Below are 19769 nucleotides of genomic sequence, written 5' to 3' on the forward strand. Positions count from 1 at the left end.
GGTGGTAAAAATCTCTTGTCTCTGAAATCATTATATTCCTGTGCGCCACCTAGTCAGAGTCTCATCTGAGTTGGTGACAGAGATCCCCGACTCTTCGGTCCGGGAAGTTGTTTCTTCCTTCCAGTGGTCGGTGTTTACGACGGATGCCAGCTCACGGGTTGTGAACCTGGGGGGTTCACAAAACTGGGGGGTCCAGTTGGCCCTGAGTCGCTGGACTTGCGTGGACCTACGGCCACACCTCCCTGAATGTGTCTGATCTCGGTAGCTACCCAGGGTCGGGCCTGGCTAGTGCCTGGTGGGAGACCGCCTGGGAATACCAGGTGCTGTCTACTGTTCATTGTCCTACTATTTTAGGCGATCAGGCTATGCTTCTCCTTGTGGTCGACCGATCTGGTTTCAGCCGGACAACGCCACGGCCGTGGCTTCGGTCTACCATCAGGTATGCCGGCAGGCGGACTACTGGAGTCACCAGATGCTGGACCAGGGCTACTGGTCTTTGTGCTTGGGGTGTTTCGGCTCACTTGCAGGAGGTGAGCCTCACAGGGCATGGATCTCCTGGCCGCTCGTCTCCGCCGCAAGGGTGTCAAAGTTAGTGGCCAGGTCTAGTGATCTGGTACAGACGCGTCAGTCGCGCTGGTGGCCCTGTGGGGTCTGTATCTGTGATTTTTTGCCGTTCCTCGATGGTAGTTGCTTCCTCGGCCGCTCCACAGAGTGGAGGCTGAGGAGATCCCGATGATTCTAATTGCTCCAGATTGACCTCGGCGTCCTTGGTACGCTGATATCGGGCGCCTGGTAGCGGAGGTACCCTGGCGGTTGCCAGGGCAGCAGGTTCCTCTGTCTCAAGGTGCCATACTTCCTCCTGTTGTACAGTCACTGACTTGCTCAACATGGTTATTGGAAGCCAGACTTTAGGTGACCGGGGTCTGTCTGACTCAGTCATCTCAACAGGGCACCGTAGTCTTCTTCCGGAGGATCTACCGTCCAACCTCTCTTGGTGCAAAGGGATGGAGTGACGTCCGCGGACGTACTCAGTGTCCAGGGTCCTGCTGTTTTTAAAGCTTGGAGTGGATCTAAAAATTGCTTAAAGCACCGTTTGGGGGCAGATTTCAGCCTTGGCTGTGTTCTTTCAGTGGCCTTTTTGCGGCCCGTTCCCTGGTGGGTCCCCTTTTTTTGTGTGCAGGGGGTTTGTCCTATACTTTCCCCTCTTGGCCCATCTCTTCCCCCATGAGTTTTGACTCTGGTGCTCTCGGTTCTTCAGGAACCTTCCTTTTGGAAACCTTTACCTCTGTTAGAGGGGTTTCTGAGTTGGCGGTCTTGTCTTGCAAGCCGCCATGCTTGATCCTCCATAAGGATTAGGTGATGGTGCGCCCGCGACCTTCCCTTCTTCCAAAGGAGGTTTCGGCCTTTCATACTTTAGGCGTGGTACGCACTTTGCGGGTATACCAGCCTACTACGGCTCAGTTTCAGAGCTTCTGACTCTCTTTTGTGTTGGTGTCTGTTCCACAAAAGGGCCTGGCGGTCTCGTCGACCACCATTTTCTCGGTGGATAAGGCAGGCCGTCATACAGGCCTATGCTCCTAAGGGGCGGGCCCCCCTTTCCAGTCATGGCACTTTCGACCAGGGCAATTTGGTGCTTCCTGGGGTTTTTTTCCGACATCATGCGTCGGTCTCACAGGTGTGCGAGGCAGTGATTTGCTCGTCCATTCACGTTTTTTCCAGATTTTACATGGTTGCTGTGAGTGCACCTTATGATGTTTTTTTTCAGCCGCTAGTTTTTGCCGGCAGCTGTTTAAAGTTGCACCTCCTCCGTTGAGGAGCTCTGCTTGTTTTGGGGTGAAGTTAAAATTGGTTTTACTGATATATTTCCCACCCCTCGTTTTTTGACACTGCTTGGGGACGTCCCACTTGTCAAGATTTAAAGGAGCTGTGTCTGTCCATGGACGATAAGAGAAAATAGGATTTTTTGTACTCACCGTAAAATCCTTTTCTCTGAAGTCCATGGACGGACACAGCTCCCACCCCTCCTTTTTAGGTTTGTACTGCTTGTTACGAACTGAGGCTGCAAGCTGCAGTGAGGAGAGTTATGTCTGGAGGGACCGCCCCCTGGGCGGGGCTGTTCAACTCTGTTAATGTAACATGTATTTAACTATTTAACATGTTTCTGCCTAGTCCTCCTGTAAACAGGGAACATAACCCACTTGTCAAGATTTAAGGAGCTGTGTCCGTCCATGGACTTCAGAGAAAAGGATTTTACGGTGAGTACAAAAAAATCCTATTTTTCACGCCGTCCAGGGTAGTAGAAGAGAGTTGAAAAAGTTCAATGTCCACACTTTACACTTCTATTTTCTAAGATTTATTTGCAGAACTTGGTAAGAAATAAGAAGTGGTTGAAGGAGGTGGAAGGGTAATAGGTAGGTAGGTTGAGGTGCATGATCTCAATTAGGAAACACTCCTGCTTCCAGCAAACAGTTCTGGTCACCACTCTAGAGTGGGTATTGCTCACCTGGATAGGTCCCTCTCACTGGCCTAGCAGCCGGGATGGCTGGGATGGCTCACGGAATAAAGTACAGTCTCTGCCACAGACCTTCCTTTATGAGGAGACTTTCGATCCAGAATCCCCTGACACAGGATTCAGCACCCGGATCTCTCCAGACTAACTTCTGTAGAACTCAGATCTGACAGGCGATCACCATCAAGCCTCTCAGTATATGGTGCATCCTTCGATGAAGTCTCCAGGCCTCCTCCCGAGATACCAGCCTTTTGCATGGTCCTCTCCCGGATAGGTTCTCCCCTGGTTCACCTCATCAAGCGGCTTCCTCCCGCAGGACAGACAGCACAGGATCACCTTGAAAATGCAGACCCAATCTGACTACTGGGCCTGCTTAGACAGATCACAACCCGGACCAACGTGGTCCCGGAGCCAGGATTCAGGAGCACGCACCCCCGGCCAGGCCGGCCACGAGGTGGTGGAACGACAGACCGACGACCCCGGTCCAATGGTGTGTCCCTTAAGTACCCCTCCCCAGCATGCACAGCAGGATGACCACTCGTTCACTGCCGAGGGGGACACCCAATACACCCTGACTCTGCTGCTCCCACCCTTGGCCTGGGGTGGTAATAACACCCCCAGGCGAACAATAGTGGTTACAGCACAACCATGGCTAGAACAGAGGCTAAATTTACCACAATCATATTCGCCAATATAGTCAATTAACAACTCAGACCCCCTCAAAATTTAAAGCAGCACCTGCCTAACAGGAGCAGGGCGCTACATATACATCTTCACAAATCCATATAAACTGACACACACACACACACACACACACACACACACACAGTATATTACAGTATATTTGCATCTTCCAGATTGTATGTAGCCCACATCCCATCTTTATCTATATTTCTGGAGTCTCAGATGAAACAGTTCTACAGCCATAACTTTGTTATCTTCTATGTTTTCAATCAGCAGCACAAGGAAACCAGCACAGCTACAGAGAAACTCTCCCTAGTAACAAGTGATGAAAAAAGCAAACATTGTGATTGGCACATGCAGAAAAAATGCTCAACCAAGTGACACCCACTCTGCTGTATTTTATGATAATGACTTTGTTTCACTATACTTGCTATATCTTTGAGTGGCTGAGCATTACCAGCAGCACTTGCAGCAAGATGAAAGCAGTTTTATTTTTCTTCAGTACTGTATTACTTCTTCAGACTGACATCATCCATGGAGAATACAGAGCAGGTATGTACCTCCTGAATTTCTGTTTTTTTTTTCCTGTTTAACTAACAAAATAAATGTTGTACTAAACTGCAAAAGGGGCTTAGCAGCTGATCAATGTAGATTGCTTTTTCTAAAATGCTATACAACAAGATGTATTCTTTCAAAATCGTGCATGACTGTTGGCAATTAAACTGAAACTCTAGTTTTAAAAAAACGTTCCATTCAAGTCTATTCTTAACTCAGAAAAGTCCTTTCTCTTGCTCTCAGCCTCCTTCAATACTCCAAATATATTTTTTTCTTCCTGTTAGAGGGTGGCTACGTTCATTCTCTATGGTCCCAGTGTATGTAGGATTGTAGTCACCCTCTCTTGCTTGCTCCTGAGATGGGCTAGAAACTGTAGACCAGGGGTGCCCAACCAGTGGCCCGCGGAGCCCTCTGATGTGGCCCGCGACCTCCTACTCTGGGTTGGCTGGTTGGCAAGCCCAGATTGCAGGTTGCGGACCTGCCACCCAAGAGTATGAGTGTTGTAAATGAAGCCGGTGATAGAGGAAGCCATCAGCTTTTCAGAAAGTGCACCACACCTGCAGGATATAATAGACGTCTATGGCAAAGGGCAGGAGCAGCTTTTAAAGGAGAGGCACCATCTTTGATATTCCATGCTGGCCGTTTGCCGCATGTGCAGTATGGAGGTATATCTACTTTGACCATGCTGATGGTTCATTTGTACTTATCAGTGGTCTTGGGATTAATGCGGGATTAGTGGAGATTGTGGATCTATCTGTGATTTGAATCCTTTTCTTCAAAATCTTCTATAAGATGGGCCAGACTGGTCCTTTAGCCTATCGCCAGCATTCTCCAACACATGTCTTGGTACATGAGTTTTTGACATAGAATATCTTCCCCTCTCTATGGTACACCAATTTACTTCATACAAAGGTTCCTCTCCTTGATGCTGTTCCAAGAAATTTATTTTATACATTCCTTGAATGTTTCAATCTAGATTTTCAGTAGTGCGAGACAATCTCCGGAAGAAGCCAAATTATAGGGCGAAACATGTCGAGAAAATTGTCTATTTGCATTTATGACATTCTATTGAATATATGATGGATTTTTATATCTTTTCTATTTCTATATAAATAAAATGTATTTTTGATATAAATATTTGTATTGTGTTGCACTTTAAAAATCCAGTTTAATTTCCATACCCATTTATTCTTCAAATAAGGGATGTGGTGCCTACCTATAGTTGACAGGTAATTCAATAATTCTCCTTATGGCAAAGTGCAGCTAACCGGCGGAAAAAGCACAGGTACACTGCGCCACATTAGATCGCAGACCATCAGTGTAAAAGCAGTCTTAGGTCCCTTTCACGCGATCGATCCGACCCAATCGGACCCTCCATTCACCTCTATGGAGCGGCAGATGTAAACAGACTTTTATCCGTTTACACCAGCCTACCTCCAATCCGATCTGCTAAAAAAACAGAAGTGGATCTGCCCCGTTCTATCTGATTGGATCGGAGGGCCTATAGACTAGATTGGGCTATGTCTGTGTCTGCTTTGCATATGCAGACTGGACACAGACCTGTCATCTGCCCACTCCACTCATTGTGGCCCGCGACTGGTTACTAAGTCGCCTAAGTGGCCCGCGGCCTTCAAAAGGTTGGGCACCCCTGCTGTAGACTATGGGATTTGTAGTGTACATAGAGCAGTGCACGTGACCACAACCTATGTGTGTGTACTGCTCATTCCAAACAAATGGGAGTGAAGAGGGAAAGGATAAGTTCAGGAGCTCACAGGCATTACAATGAGGAAGAAAGACTTTAAAAAAAGCTTCATATAGTGGAGGATGTGTATAGATTATTTTTGGAGAATCAAGCCTCATACACACGATTCTATTTTTTTGTCCACCGAGCATCCAATTATTGTGACATGCTAGTCTCATGTCGAAAGTGAAGAGGTTACTCCCAATAACGGAATTTTTGTACGACCGAATACAGTGTCAGAAGTGATGTAATGTGTTGAATATTTCTGTATGTATTTTGTTTCTGAGCATGCGTACGAAAACCGTACTAATGAAACGAAAATCAGATGTTGAGATCACATCTGACAAAAAATGTAAAGTCTGCACATTCAGCTTTTGTCTGACGAAAATGTGAAATTGACTGTCGAAAGCACCTTACTAACGATCCGAAAATCGCCAGAAAGCTTGACGTACAAATTTTTCCATCCAGTTTTCGTATCGGCTGTACTGGCCTTAGACTCCATACACACCATTACATATTCTGCAGAATTTGGTCTTCAGATTTACCAAAATCATATAATATGAGGTCACACCTTAAAGTGGTTATACACCCTTTCAACACACTTTTTGCTACAGGTAAGCCTATAATAAGGCTTAGAAGAAAGGAGTCACCGCTCCAGGTGGATCTTGTGAGCAATTAGTGACCTCTCAGGAAACCAAGGTGCTGGCGATGCACAAGGCAAATGAAGAAGATTTGGGAGAAAATGGACAGCCGCACTCCAGATAAACTTCGGAAAGTTGTCTTTATTCAATAAAAGTAAACATACACAGCAAGACACAGCCACAGAAAGGGACAGCCGACATGTTTCGCACTACATTAGTGCTTAGTCATGGCTTACAATAAAGCTTACCAGTAGCTACCCAGGATATATCCTAAACCTGCACGGTTTAGGAGATGTCCCCTGTCCCCTGCATGTGCTGTTGCTTCAGTGAGTGTGCCGTTACCGGTGGCTCCAACGCGCATGTGTGGTAGTGACATCATCGCAGCTCTGGCCAATCACAGCGATGGAGCCGCGATACCGGAAATAACACCCGGGAGTGATGTCGCCGGCCGGTGCTCTGTACAGGCACCACAGCAAGGGCTTTGATCTCAGGTGAGTATTACATAATGAGCTAGTATGCTAAGCATACTAGCTCATTATGCCTTTGTCTTGCAGGTGTTAGTTTTTTTTTTTTTAAATGGGTTTACAACCACTTTAACCACTTGCTTACTGTGCACATAAACCCCCTTCCTGCCCAGGCGAAATTTCAGCTTCCAGCACTGCGTCGCTTTAACAAAACTGCGTCCTAAACAAAATTGACGTCCTTTTTTTCCCCACAAATAGAGCTTTCTTTTGGTGGTATTCGATCACCTTTGCGTTTTTTATTTTTTGCGCTTTAAACAAAAAAAGAGCGACAATTTTGAAAAAAAAAACACTATTTTTACTTTTTGCTATAATAAATATCCCCAATTTTTTTTTTTTTACTTTTTTTTTTCTCAGTTTAGGCCGATACATATTCTTCTACATATTTTTGGTAAAAGAAAAAAAACTGGTTTGCGCAAAAGTTATAGCGCCTACAAAATAGGGGACAGAATTATGATTTTTTTTTTCTAGTAATGGCGGCGATCTGCGATTTTTATTGAGACTGCAACATTATGGCAGACACATCGAACACTTTTGACACATTTTTTGGGATCATTCACATTTATACAGCGACCAGTGCTATAAATATGCACTGATTACTGTATAAATGTGACTGGCAGGGAAGGGGGCGAGGAAGGGGTTAAATGTATACCCTGTCTAGTGTTTCTAAAGCCCCATACACACGGTCACACTTTTTGCCAACCAACTTCAAAATCTGCAAGTTTTCTAATTTGTCTGACCGTGTGTACGCTCCATCGGACCAACTTTTTCGGGTTTTTATCCAACAAAAAGTTGGGTCTGCAAACGGACCAACTTTTCGGCAACAAAAGTCAGATGGTGCCTTGTCTGACTGTGTGTACAGCAATCCAACCAACTTTTGGACAAAGTGCAAATACGCATGCTCAGAACCAATGTTAAAAGCAACAAACAATAGCAGAAGTTAACCAAAGGGTGGCAGTAAAGAGCAGAAAATAGCAAAAAAAACATGTGATGTTAGGAAAGTTTTAGAAAAGTTTGCAGAAAAGTCTGACTGTGTGTATGCTATGGGTGTGGCCGGACAAATCAATTAGGAAAACAATCCAAGGGAAATTTTGTTGGATGTCTGACTGTGTGTATGAGCCATAACTGTGGGGGAAGTGACCGATCTGTGTCCCTATGTACAAGGGACACAGCATCGGTCTCCTCTCCCTGACAGGACGTGAATCTCTGTGATCGCAGGTGCCTGGCAGACATCGCGGCCGCCAGGCTAGCGCATCGGCACTGTAGTGATGCAGCGGGTGCGCTTGCGCGCCCCCCATGGGCCGGAGGAGCGGAGGATGTCTATAGACGAAATGGTTAAAGCCTCGTACACACGATCCGATTGTTGGCTGGGGATCGTCTGCTGACAGACTGTTGTGCTGAAATGCGACCGTTAGTACGCTCCTTCCGACATTTAATTGTTGTCCAACTTTCGGCCAACAAATGTTGGATGGCAGGCTAGTAAATTTTCGGCAGAAAAAAGTCGAAAGTACAAACACGCATGCTCGAAATCAATGCTCACCAAACACGAAATTAGCAGAAAGTGCCCAAAGGGTGGCGCTCAAGAGCTGAAATTCCTCTGAGTACATCACTACGTTCGTGTTTGTTGGCCGACAATTGTGCCGTTAAGCCTCATACACACGATCGGATTTTCATCGGACAAAGCCTAGGACTTTTGTCCGAAGGGCGTTGGCCAGGAACTTGTGTTGCCTACAAACGGCAAAGAATTGTCGGCCAACAAACGCAAACTATGTGGTTATTCAGCTCTTTAGCGCCACCCTTTGGGCAACTTCTACTAATGTTGTGTTATGGTTAGCATTGCTTCTGAGCATGCATGTTTGTACTTTGGAGTTTCGTCCGACGGACTTGTGTACACACGATCGGATAATCCGACAACGCACATTTGTTAAGTCCAGAGACCAAAATGAAAAAGAGGAATCACTGCTCTAAGATACTAATCAGAAAGTCTCCTCACCTGATCCAAAGCCAAGGGTGCTGGCAATGCATGGAATAATGCAAAATGAAGGAAAAAACGTTCTGGACAGCCGCACTCCAAAAATAAATTGCTTTTATTGTAAAATCAAAACAACATACAAAAAGCATGCCACAGCAGATGGGTTAAAAAGTTGCCGCGTTTCGGTGGCCTGGACATGGCTGAGTGAGGACGCTTGTACATTGAGCTCCCGGCCCGATCCCCCAATTACCGGCTAAAATTACCCACACACCGGCATGTACTCGGCCAAACGGTACAAAACCAGAGCGGCGGCAAAGGAGACACCGACTGGCAAGATCTCGGGCGAAATACAGAAGTATTTCAGGTCCTTGCAGGAGACCCCATCCGAGGCTGCTCTAACCACACCACGAGGCTCTCCACGTGGAGCTGAGGGAGAGGCCCGACCACCGGACTGTAGTGAGGCGATCGCCAGCGACACGCACATCGAGGCCCGATCACCGGAGAACCCTCTGGACGAGATGCCGACCCTGCAAATACTGGAGGCAGGGGGGATGGACCAGGATATCAGGGCGCTGTTGCAGGCCCTTCCGACCAGGTCCGACATTGAGGCCCTGATCCTGCGCCTGGAAGAGACGCACAGATGCGACATACAGGAGGTGCGGGGAGAGGTTTCCAACCTCACGGAGAGAGTGGTGTCAGGGGAAGAATCGGTGACCTCCCTGGAAGCTAGAGTGGCCGCACTCGAGCAGGCCCGAGACCACCATCATGAGGCTGCGGTGTCCCTCCAACTACACTTGGAAGACGTGGAGGACCGGAGCCGCCGCAACAACCTGCGGCTCCGGGGTGTTCCAGAAACGGCAGAAGTGGAGGATGTCGGGGCCCGAGTGATGGAGATATTCCGGGGAGTCCTTGGAGAACCGGAGGCCGTGATTGAACTGGATAGGGCGCACAGAGCGCTAGGCCCCAAGCCGACGGACCCGGACAGGCCCCGCGACATTATATGCCGGCTCCACCGGTATGTCCAACGAGAAGCCATTCTTCGCCAGGCCTGGGATCAGGAGGACGCGGAAGTGGACGGCACCCGCATCAGAATCATGCAAGACCTGTCCAGAGCTACACTTCGCCGCAGGGCGTTGCTGAGGCCCCTGCTGGATCTCGCCAGACAGACTGATCATACCTACCGTTGGGGATACCCCCTGGCCGTCACCTTCCGTAGGGATGCAGAGGCCTTCACGCTCCAGACGACGGCAGACCTTCCAGCACTCTTCCGCTTCATGGCGACGGATCCCATACCAGTGCCCGACTGGCTACAGCTCTTGCCTCGTCAGACCGGTCGCTCGGGGATAGCGGCTTACCGTGGTCCCTTGCAACCCAGACAGAGGAGAAACGGGCGGAGGCGCAACTAGGACCAAGACGCAGCTCCACGTGAGTAGGCCCTGGGCCGCACTTTCCTGATCCTGGATTCCCATGACTATCCCCTCTTGTTGGATCGCCAGATCCGCGCCCCTTGTTCTAGCCTACCCTAACGGCCCATCTTCATTAACGCTGCCCTGAAACCGTGGCCTTACACCCCTGGGAGAGTGTGCCCCACTCGAGTATTCTTTTGAGACTGGCCCCGCTCCCCCCCCGATCTGGCCCCGCTGGAGGGAGCCCCCAACGGATCTGCAGCTCTCATCATTGGGACTGACTGTCCCCCCCCCCCCTTTTTTTTCTTTTTTTTGTTACCCCCCCGGCGGGAGATGCTTGCCCCCTGCCTAATGCTGAAATGTTTGGGACTATGTGTGCGGTGGGGGGGGGGGGCACATGAGGGACATTGTGTGGTGCTATTGACTGTCCCGGCGGGATGTGCCTCCGAGAACGTGGGCGGTTCGGCTGACTGGGTTCCCGGGGGGGGGGGGGGTTGGGGGAATTCGGAGGCGGGATGGGGACACATGATCCACGGTCTGGGCGCTGAGGGCAAAGGTATTTGGTTTGGGAGTTAAAGTTGCTATAGGGGGGAAAGAGAGAACTACCATGCACCCCCTGGTCTTGGAGCATTGCCCTAGAGAGAAGGGTGTGTCGGCATTGGGGGAGAGGGGCGGGGGTGAAGGGATGTGTCATTTGTTGTCCCCCTTGTCGGGGACCTTCAGGAAGTTCATCATGCGGCCCGAGCCTAACAACCACAATGTGTGTACCTGTTGCTAAACTGCATAGCTGTTTATTTTCTTTGCCTAGTTAAGTTATTGTTTTACATATGATTGGACTGCCTATAGCCTGACCGGTTAGCCAGTCACGTTGCTGTTGGTATATCCATCTTGCCGAGGTGTGTTTTCCTTTTTACAACATCACTCTTGCATGCCGGGATTGGGTGGGGAGAGTCGGGAGCTCACCTCCTGGCTCTTTCTAGTCCCTACCCCACCTAGGATTGCGCTCAATTTTTGGGTTTTCCCGGAGAGCGTCTTAGCCGTTTTTTGGCTACTTTAGTTTACCCCAACTAGCTGCACACCCTAGTGTACGCTTCTTTTGTCCGTACTCATCTTTTTTCTCTTATCTTCCCTTGCTCTCTTCTTTTTTCTCTTCCCCCTATAGGGGACCCCCCTCTCCAACCCTCCCCGCTCTCTCCTTTCGCGCAGGCATGGACGAACTCACTGTGATTTCGCTAAACGTGAAGGGCCTCAACACACCCGAAAAACGGCGTATGCTGCTCCATGATATGAGACGCATGAAGGCTGATGTGGTGATGTTGCAAGAGACCCACTTTAAGGCAAGTAACCTGCCACTACTGAAAAATAGACACTTCCCCACAACCTATCACTCGCAATACACAGAGGCGAAATCTAGGGGGGTCTCTATCCTTGTGGCCTCGGGGGTCCCATGGAAACCCTTGGAGGTCTGCACGGATACAGAGGGACGATTCTTATTCTTAAAAGGCACAATAGGTGACAGGAAAGTGACCCTTGCTAACTTGTACAACCCCAACACCCAACAAGACGTCTTTTTAAAAAAAAAAATGGCTCAATTGCGGCGATTTGCGGAGGGCTTTCTGATAGTGGGGGGGGATTTGAACATACCACTGAACTCGCCTGAAGACACCTCATCTGGGAAATCCTCCACGCCCCGAGAGGTACGCAGAAGAATAGGAGATGTTCTCCACTCCCAGCAGCTAGTAGACGCTTGGCGCCTGCTCCATGTGGGAGAGAGGGACTACACCTTTTTCTCTAAGCCGCATCAAACTTACTCGCGGATAGACTATTTTCTGCTACCCCACGGACAGTTACAAGCAATTTGAGACATATCTATCGGATCGATCACCTGGTCCGACCACGCTCCGCTTACTTTGAAATGTACCATCTCTGACCCCTCGGGGGGACAGGGGTATGTATGGAGACTTAATGAGAGTCTCCTGCAGAACTCAGAGGTTTTGGCTGATGTGATCAGAGAACTAACACACTATTTCGAAACGAACACAACCCCGGACAGCACCGTGGGAGTGGTATGGGAGGCGCACAAAGCCGTGATTCGGGGGGTGCTCATAAAACATGGGGCGAGACTAAAACGCGAAAGATCCGCACAGTTGGCCACGCTCCTTGCTAAACTCCACTCGCTGGAGACGACACACAAACTGACTCCCACTAGACAACTTGGTGCGGAACTCGACTTAGTCCGATCACAGGTGACAGAGGTCCTACTTTTCAAAGCTAAATCTGCCCTTCAAATCTGTAGGCGAAAAACGTATGAATCGGGCAATAAATGCGGGAGACTTTTAGCAAATACACTTCGCACGCAGCGTCTCGCTACATACATCCCCTGTATCATGTCCAACACCGGTCAGAAACAATCCCTTCCCCAACAGATCACAAGGGAATTTAGGAACTTTTATGAATCCCTATACAATTTGGAGAAAATCCCAACCACCCGAGAGGCTGCTCGGGAGTACATTGCCTCGTCCCTCATGCCCTCCTTGACACCAGAGGTGAGGGAGAGCCTGGAGGAACCGATTGCCATGTCCGAGCTTCAACTCGCCCTGAAAAACGCAAAGACAGGGAAAGCCCCGGGACCTGACGGCCTGACCATTGCCTACTATAGGGCCCTCCTGCCTTTCCTTGGCCACCACATGATTAAGCTATATAATGACCTGGGCGCGGGGGAATCACTTCATGCTGCAACATTACAGGCCCAGATTTCGGTGATACCAAAGGAGGGCAAGGATCCGGCCCTCTGCGGGAGTTACCGCCCGATATCCCTCCTGAATGTGGACCTAAAACTGTTCACAAAAATCCTAGCGACCAGGCTGCAGAAACACCTTCTCCAATTGATTCACTTGGATCAGGTGGGTTTTGTCCCATCTAGAGAGGCGAGAGACAACACCACTAAAGTACTCAACCTCCTACATGTGGTAACAGACAGTAAGACGCCATGCTTGTTCCTGGGGACAGCAGCTCTCCCGCCTTAAAAACAGTTTTCACCTGAGCTGGACGGATGTAGCGTTGAAATATTTAGGGACGCGTATCCCACCTTCCTTCACGCAACTATTTAAGCTGAACTTTCCCCCTCTGTTAAGAGAAGTCCAGAAACTACTTGATCAATGGTCCAACGGCCTACATTCATGGGTGGGCCGCTGTAACATACTCAAGATGTCCGTGCTACCCAAATTCCTCTACCTTATGCAAGCCGTCCTGATCCGCATCCCAAGTAGCTATTTCAAACAAATACACTCGGCCTTCTCGCGCTTTCTTTGGGCCGGGAAGAGGGCGCGCATTCAAAGGTCGGTGCTCTCCCTGCCAAAAATTCGGGGTGGGTTGGCGCTGCCGGAGGTCCGGATCTATTACCAGGCAATACACCTGGGGAGATTGCTGGACTGGTGCCGTCACGGTGCTACCAAACTCTGGACACAAATAGAACAGGGACAGGGAGAGATACCAATACACAGAGCCCCTTGGTGCCTCGAGACACTGCCAACTAAGATCACACGACACGAAGTGGTAGGGAACACAATCAAGATATGCGCACGACTGTTCTCACAACACTCACTATCTGACCAGTCCTCACCCCTCAGACCAATTATTGGTCACCCTAATTTTGAACCGGGGCTGCGAGACAAGGTATTTCTTGACATCCGACGCGCAGGGCTTTTTCAGGCATCCCACTTTAGTGCTGCAAGAAGGTGGAAGTCAGTGACAGAACTTGCGGACCCCACCGGGATCTATGGATTTGACTTCATGAGAGCGAACCAACTGGGCCATTTCCTTTGCAGCCTCCCTCCTCCCCGGAGACTACAGACCCCCCTGACAACACTTGAGGAACTATGTGAGGAATCTGGGGTATTACCCCATACGCTATCACTGATGTACTCCATGCTAATCACTCCCCGTGAAGAATACCAGATTCTGGCTCTTGCAAAGTGGGAACGGGATTTGGGTATTCAGTTCTCGCCAGCTGAGAAACAAAATATAGTCAGATTCGCCCACAAGTCCTCCTTGTGTGCCAAAATCCAGGAGACAAATTACAAGATACTCATGCAGTGGTATAGAACCCCGGACCTTCTGAGTAAAATGTTCCCAGACTCCACAGCCATCTGCTGGAGATGTGGACAGGAGAGGGGCACGCTTCTTCACGTGTTTTGGTCATGCTCGCGGATCAGGGGATTCTGGGGAGAGGTGCGCCGCATTACCCAGAAATTTACAGAACGAACGACCCAGCGTTCTGCAAGGTCGTACAAAAATTCAATTGTGCGCCATCTTCTGGACGCGGCCAAGGCATGCGTACCCCTGCACTGGAAGTCCCCTCACCCGCCGACCATAGCTTTATGGCTCAGGAAGGTTGATGAAATAAGTCTGATGGAGGATCTGATCCTCTCGAGCCAGCAGAGGCAAGAAGCCTACACCAAAACTTGGCAAATCTGGCATGTTTTCAAATTCTCTGATGAGGGACAGAGTCTTAGGAACTCTGATTGACTCGGGCCTGAGGGCCACTTACGCCCCCCATAGGGCGCTTTGGGTAGTCCATGCTTGTGCGAAATCCCCCCCCTTCCTTTCTCTGCTACCCCTCTTACACCCACCGGCCCTTTCTGCTACTACCTGCTATATCCTACTATCTGGAAATAGGAAAATTGGGTGGAGTGACTGGGCCGTTTGGATCCAGCTACACTGGCTCGGTCATAAACGGAGTCAATGCAACCTTGGAAATTAATTGTTGGTAAAGGCCCCATTGGGCTGAGGGCTGGGGAGTCAGAGAGCTCCGGGCAGCTCTCCCGTCCGAGGCCGCGCGACCCCCTATTGGGGGTGGGCGGGCTTGGCGGGGGGTCAGCTGGGATGCTCATTATGTACTTAAACATATGTGTGTTGTAAATGTTTCTTGCCCCATGCTAATGTTGACGTGTTGACTGTAATGTAAGGGTCCGGCCGGACCGGTTTCTCTGTCATAAATAAAAAATTGAAAAAAAAGTTGACGCGTTTCACACCAAACTTTAGTGCCTATTCATAGCGTAAGCTACGTTTTTCCTTCATTTTGCAACACACATTTGTTGGCGGACAATTTTAAAGCATGTTATCCCACATTTGTCCGCAAAAAATCTAACAGCCTGCCATCACACAATTCCCCTCGGATAAGATCCAGGCACGTGCCCTTTTGACAAAAATCTGACGATCTGTTGGCCAACAATCCGATCGTGTGTACGTGGTGTGACGGTATGCGAGGTGCGATACATGATCATAGGTACATTTCACCTCGCATACGTTCCATTATAAGGGACTGAACTGGAATCCGGTCTGGGTTTTACAGCCTCTGGGCCTGGCTAGGGTTCCGGTCCGGATGTTTGGGTCCACTGGAGTCCACAATCAGCTGGACTTTAAAAGACCAGGAAGAGAGCACAACAGGGCTCTGACTTTGAGACTCAGGAAGGGACCTGAGTGAAGGGAGCGCTGAATGTTGGACTAAAGAAAGGTTTGCTTTACTGCATGTTTTGTGGGTGACGGGGACCAGCCCTGCACTGTATAGAGAGGAGACTAATTTGTTTAGTTAGCGCCGGACAGCAAGGATTTAATTTATTGTTTTCTTTATTTTTAACCTGCAAACCTTTTAAATAAAACCTGGCATCCGCCAGACTTAAAAAGAAAGTGCCTGCTTGCGGACTATCATTCAGAAAAGGTGATCCCCACGAGCTAATCTCCCACAGTGGCTAAAGTATTTAAATTTGTATGCAATCAGGCAGGCCCTTTCACTACATGGTTTTGGTAAATCTGAAGACAAAAATCTGCAGAAAATCTAATCGTGTGTATGGGGCTTTAACTACTTGCCGACCAGCCGCCGTATAACTGGTCGGCACGGCTGGGCGAGATCACGTAGCTATACGTCATCTCGCCGTTCACCCAATAGGGGAGCGTGCGCGCCGACCGTGTGCCCCTGATGCCGACGCGCATGCCCGGCAGGCGCGACGCTCGTTACAGAGCGAGAACCGGGAGCTGTGTGTGTAAACACACAGCTCCCGGTCCTGTCAGGGGGAGAAATGCCTGATCTTCTGTTCATACATTGAACAGCGATCAGTCATTTCCCCTAGTCATTCAACTCCCCCCCTTCAGTTAGAACACACCCAGGGAACATACTTAACCCCTTCCTCGCCCCTAGTGTTAACCCCTTCCCTACCAGTGGTATTTTTATAGTAATCAATGCATTTTTATAGCACTGATCGCTATAAAAATGCCAATGGTCCCAAAAATGTGTCAAAAGTGTCCGCCATAATGTAGCAGTACCGATAAAAATCGCTGATCGCCGCCATTACTAGTAAAGAAAAAATATTAATAAAAATGCCATAAAACTATCCCCTATTTTGTAAACGCTATAACTTTTGCGCAAACCAATCAATAAATGCTTATTGCAATTTTTTTTAATGAAAAATATGTAGAAGAATACGTATCGGCCTAAACTGAGGAAAAAAATTGTTTTTTTATACATTTTTGGGGGATATTTATTATAGCAAAAAGTTAAAAATATTCATTTTTTTCAAAATTGTCGCTCTATTATTGTTTATAGCACAAACTAAAAACTGCAGAGGTGATCAAATACCACCAAAAGAAAGCTCTATTTGTGGGGAAAAAAAGGACGGCAATTTTGTTTGGGAGCCACGACGTACGACCGCGCAATTGTCAGTTAAAACGATGCAGTGCCGCAAAAAGTGGCCTGGTCATTGACCAGCAATATGGTCCGGGGCTTAAGTGGTTAAAGTGCTTGGAACCCCCCCCCCCCCCCCCCAAAAAAAAACTGCAAGACAAAGGCACAATGAGCTAGTATGCGATGTATACTAGCTCCTTATGAAATACTCACCTTAGATCAAAGCCCCCGTAGTGGTCCCCGTACACAACTCCGGCCGGCGACATCGCAGGTTTAGGAGATATCGGGGGTAGCTACAGGTAAGCCTTACCTGTAGTAAACAGCGGTCTGTAAGGATTTCCAACCACTTTAAGACCCCATACACACTATTAGATTTTCTGAAGATTTTTGTCTTCAGATTTACCAAAATCATATAATATGAGGTCAAACCTTAAGCACTTCAATTTGTATGCAATCAGGCAGGCTCTTGCACTACATGGTTTTAGGTAAATCTGAAGACAAAAATCTGCAGAAAATCCAGTAATGTGTGTAGCGCCAGGTTACTTTCAGGTACCGGTGCTGTTTAAACTTTAAGGGGGATAAGAGAGTTAGTTAGCTCTTATCCAATTAATCATTTCAAATTGGGTCTCTGTCTTGGCTTGGCTCTGTGCTGTGGGCTCATTCTGTTGTTCCTGGGGTGCTGTTTCAGTGGAGTCGAGGTTTGGGTGCTCTCTCTCGGCAGCCAATCAGGAGGGTTGAGCCTCGCTGGGCATGCCGGGAGAGGGTATTTAAATGACAGACGCCTTTGGTTCTGGTTGTTCTGGAAGTGCATCACCCACCTTTAGGGTGTCTGCACCACGCGCCCCAGCGTTATGGCCTACCAGGCCAGGGTGCGCATGCCGCTCTCGGTTCTGGGACCACGTTGGTTCGGGACGTCTGAGCTGTGGCTGGGCCCCAGTGATCGACTGGGTCCCGACAATCCAACGGGGATCGAGGTAATCGGACACTGAAAGGCTGGACGTCGGTCGCCTGTCAGTCGGTAACCTAACTGCAAACTACCTGAAGTTGATTCAAGTCTATCGAGGAGGATTGTCTCCGTGATCTAAATTCTAGGGAAGGTCTGTGGCAGAGGCTTTTCCCTTCAAAGTTCCGAGTGATATTCTGGCTGCCAGGTCTGTGGCAGGTACACTAAACCCACTCTGGCTAGAGTGGCAAAGAAGACAAAGTGTTGTTGGAAGCAGGACTGTTTCCTATTGTTACGCCTGAACCTGCTATCTCTTCTCCTAATGCATCTTTACCCTTCACTGCAAGTTTTACTGTTTTACTCTGTTGGGTAAATAAAAGCATGAGAAAAAGACACCTGCTGTATGGACATTCCATTATTTTGGCTCTCATCAACTACCCTAGACGGCGGAGTCACAGAGGTAACATGCCACCCAAAATCTAACCAGCAGCTCCTTCGGGGGTGAGTGCTACATGTGGGGGCTCGTCCGGGATCGGCTGTTGCCTCTGACAACGGAACTGTGAAATTTTATTCTGCCATTGAGAGCCAGGAATTGTCGTGGTGTTGAACTGTGCGGTGAGGAAGGAGTTAACTTCAGGTAGTGAGAGTCTGGGCGCACGTGCAGCGGAGTGACGTGTGCCTGCAACGTGCCCAGAAAAGAACAAAAAGGAGGAGTTACCCACCCCTGCGTGATACGTAGGGCGAGTTTGGCGCCAAAGAGTGATTGCCCGCCCACGAGATAGGACCGTGCAACATGTCTGTGTCCCCCGACACCGTTCGAAAAATTGAGGCCTCTGATGTCTACTATTGGAGTCCACCTGATGCCTGCTGTCACCGGAGTTTCACTGGCTGACACCGGGAACCGAATGGGGACGCAGGGGCGGTTCGTGCTGTTTACTAACGGCAGCGTGGAGGCCCTTGGTTTGTCTTGTCCCCGATGTGCGGAGTTGGCTGTCCGACTCCTGCCCTTTGCTTGGTGCAAGAAGTGCCGGGAATATTTGTTCCGAGTGGAACAGCCAACGGAGTCTCCCCGCGAATACCGTGTCGGTTGGATCACCGGAACGGTGAACGTGGAAGAAGAGGTTCCCTGGCCTGCACCTACTACCACTACGACTGACACCGATGCTGTTACATCTACTACTGCTACAGTCACCATTTTATCAGTTGCCACTCCGATGGTTTCGCCTGAAGTAAGTGACTCCGATACAAAGAACTGTGTGCCTGCTTCGAAGGTGGATGCTGCCACCGAGACTGCAAGCATGGCGGTGGTTCCTGCTTGGCCCGCTTCGGGAAAAACGGGTACCGTGAAGGTCTCCCACGGCTGTGGTCGAGGCCTACCTACGCGCAGACCTGAACCGGACTCCAGGGAGAATGATGCCCCTGTCGAGGCCGCAACCAAGGATAAGGTCAGTACATCCACTATGGAAAGAGTGTATTTGCCTGCTGAGGAGTGTGACACCTCCGACCTGGACTCATCGTCCGATGTTGGGGATGACGGGTGGTTTGAACCGGATCTGCCTGAGCTACAATGGGGCAGAGGGTTCCCGTGCTGCAAAACCCTGCAGATCTAAAAGACACTCCAGGGATACCACGTCATGAGCGGATGTCCCACAACTAACTTGGGAAGTCACAGTGCCAAATGCTTGTGACCTTAAAGAGACTGTACCTATTCCAGCTGCATCCCCTGTGATAAAGAGGGCCCCGGATGCCCTTGTTATGCCGGGACTAGGACACCTCCGTACGCTGCCAAAGTTAGCCCGTCTTCAACGTATTGTCATGAAGAAGGTAGCCCTGGATTAGGGATGGGAGTTCCTGTATGTGCCTGCAGACCTGATGCAGGAAATTGAATCAAAGCGGGAGGAATGGTGCAAAGACGCCATCTGGGACTATCTAAATGTGCCAAAGCCTGCCCGCAGTACTGACTATTCCTTTATTCGTGTTTTCCACCGGTTTGAAGGTTGCATGAAGGATTGGAGTCCTGGCCGGTACATTTACCATGACAGAGTGGTCATAAAGAGCCCGAAAAAGTTGATCGGGTCTATTCAGTTACCACAGTGAATGACCAAGGGGACATTATCG

General features: G+C 49.2%; 1 protein-coding gene across 1 annotated transcript in view; it reads left to right on the plus strand.

Annotated features, from left to right (window-relative positions):
- The first annotated feature begins 3558 nt into the window (after positions 1-3558).
- The window catches only part of LOC120914612 (H-2 class II histocompatibility antigen, E-S beta chain-like), a 103996-nt gene continuing 87785 nt past the window's right edge, over positions 3559-19769 (plus strand). Inside the window, exon 1 of the mRNA XM_040325295.1 lies at positions 3559-3745. Within this exon, the coding sequence (XP_040181229.1) occupies positions 3559-3745 (187 nt within the window). The remainder of the gene's footprint in view (positions 3746-19769) is intronic.

Source organism: Rana temporaria, chromosome 9 (assembly GCF_905171775.1).
Source record: "Rana temporaria chromosome 9, aRanTem1.1, whole genome shotgun sequence".
In the NCBI taxonomy this organism is placed as follows: Eukaryota; Metazoa; Chordata; class Amphibia; order Anura; family Ranidae; genus Rana; species Rana temporaria.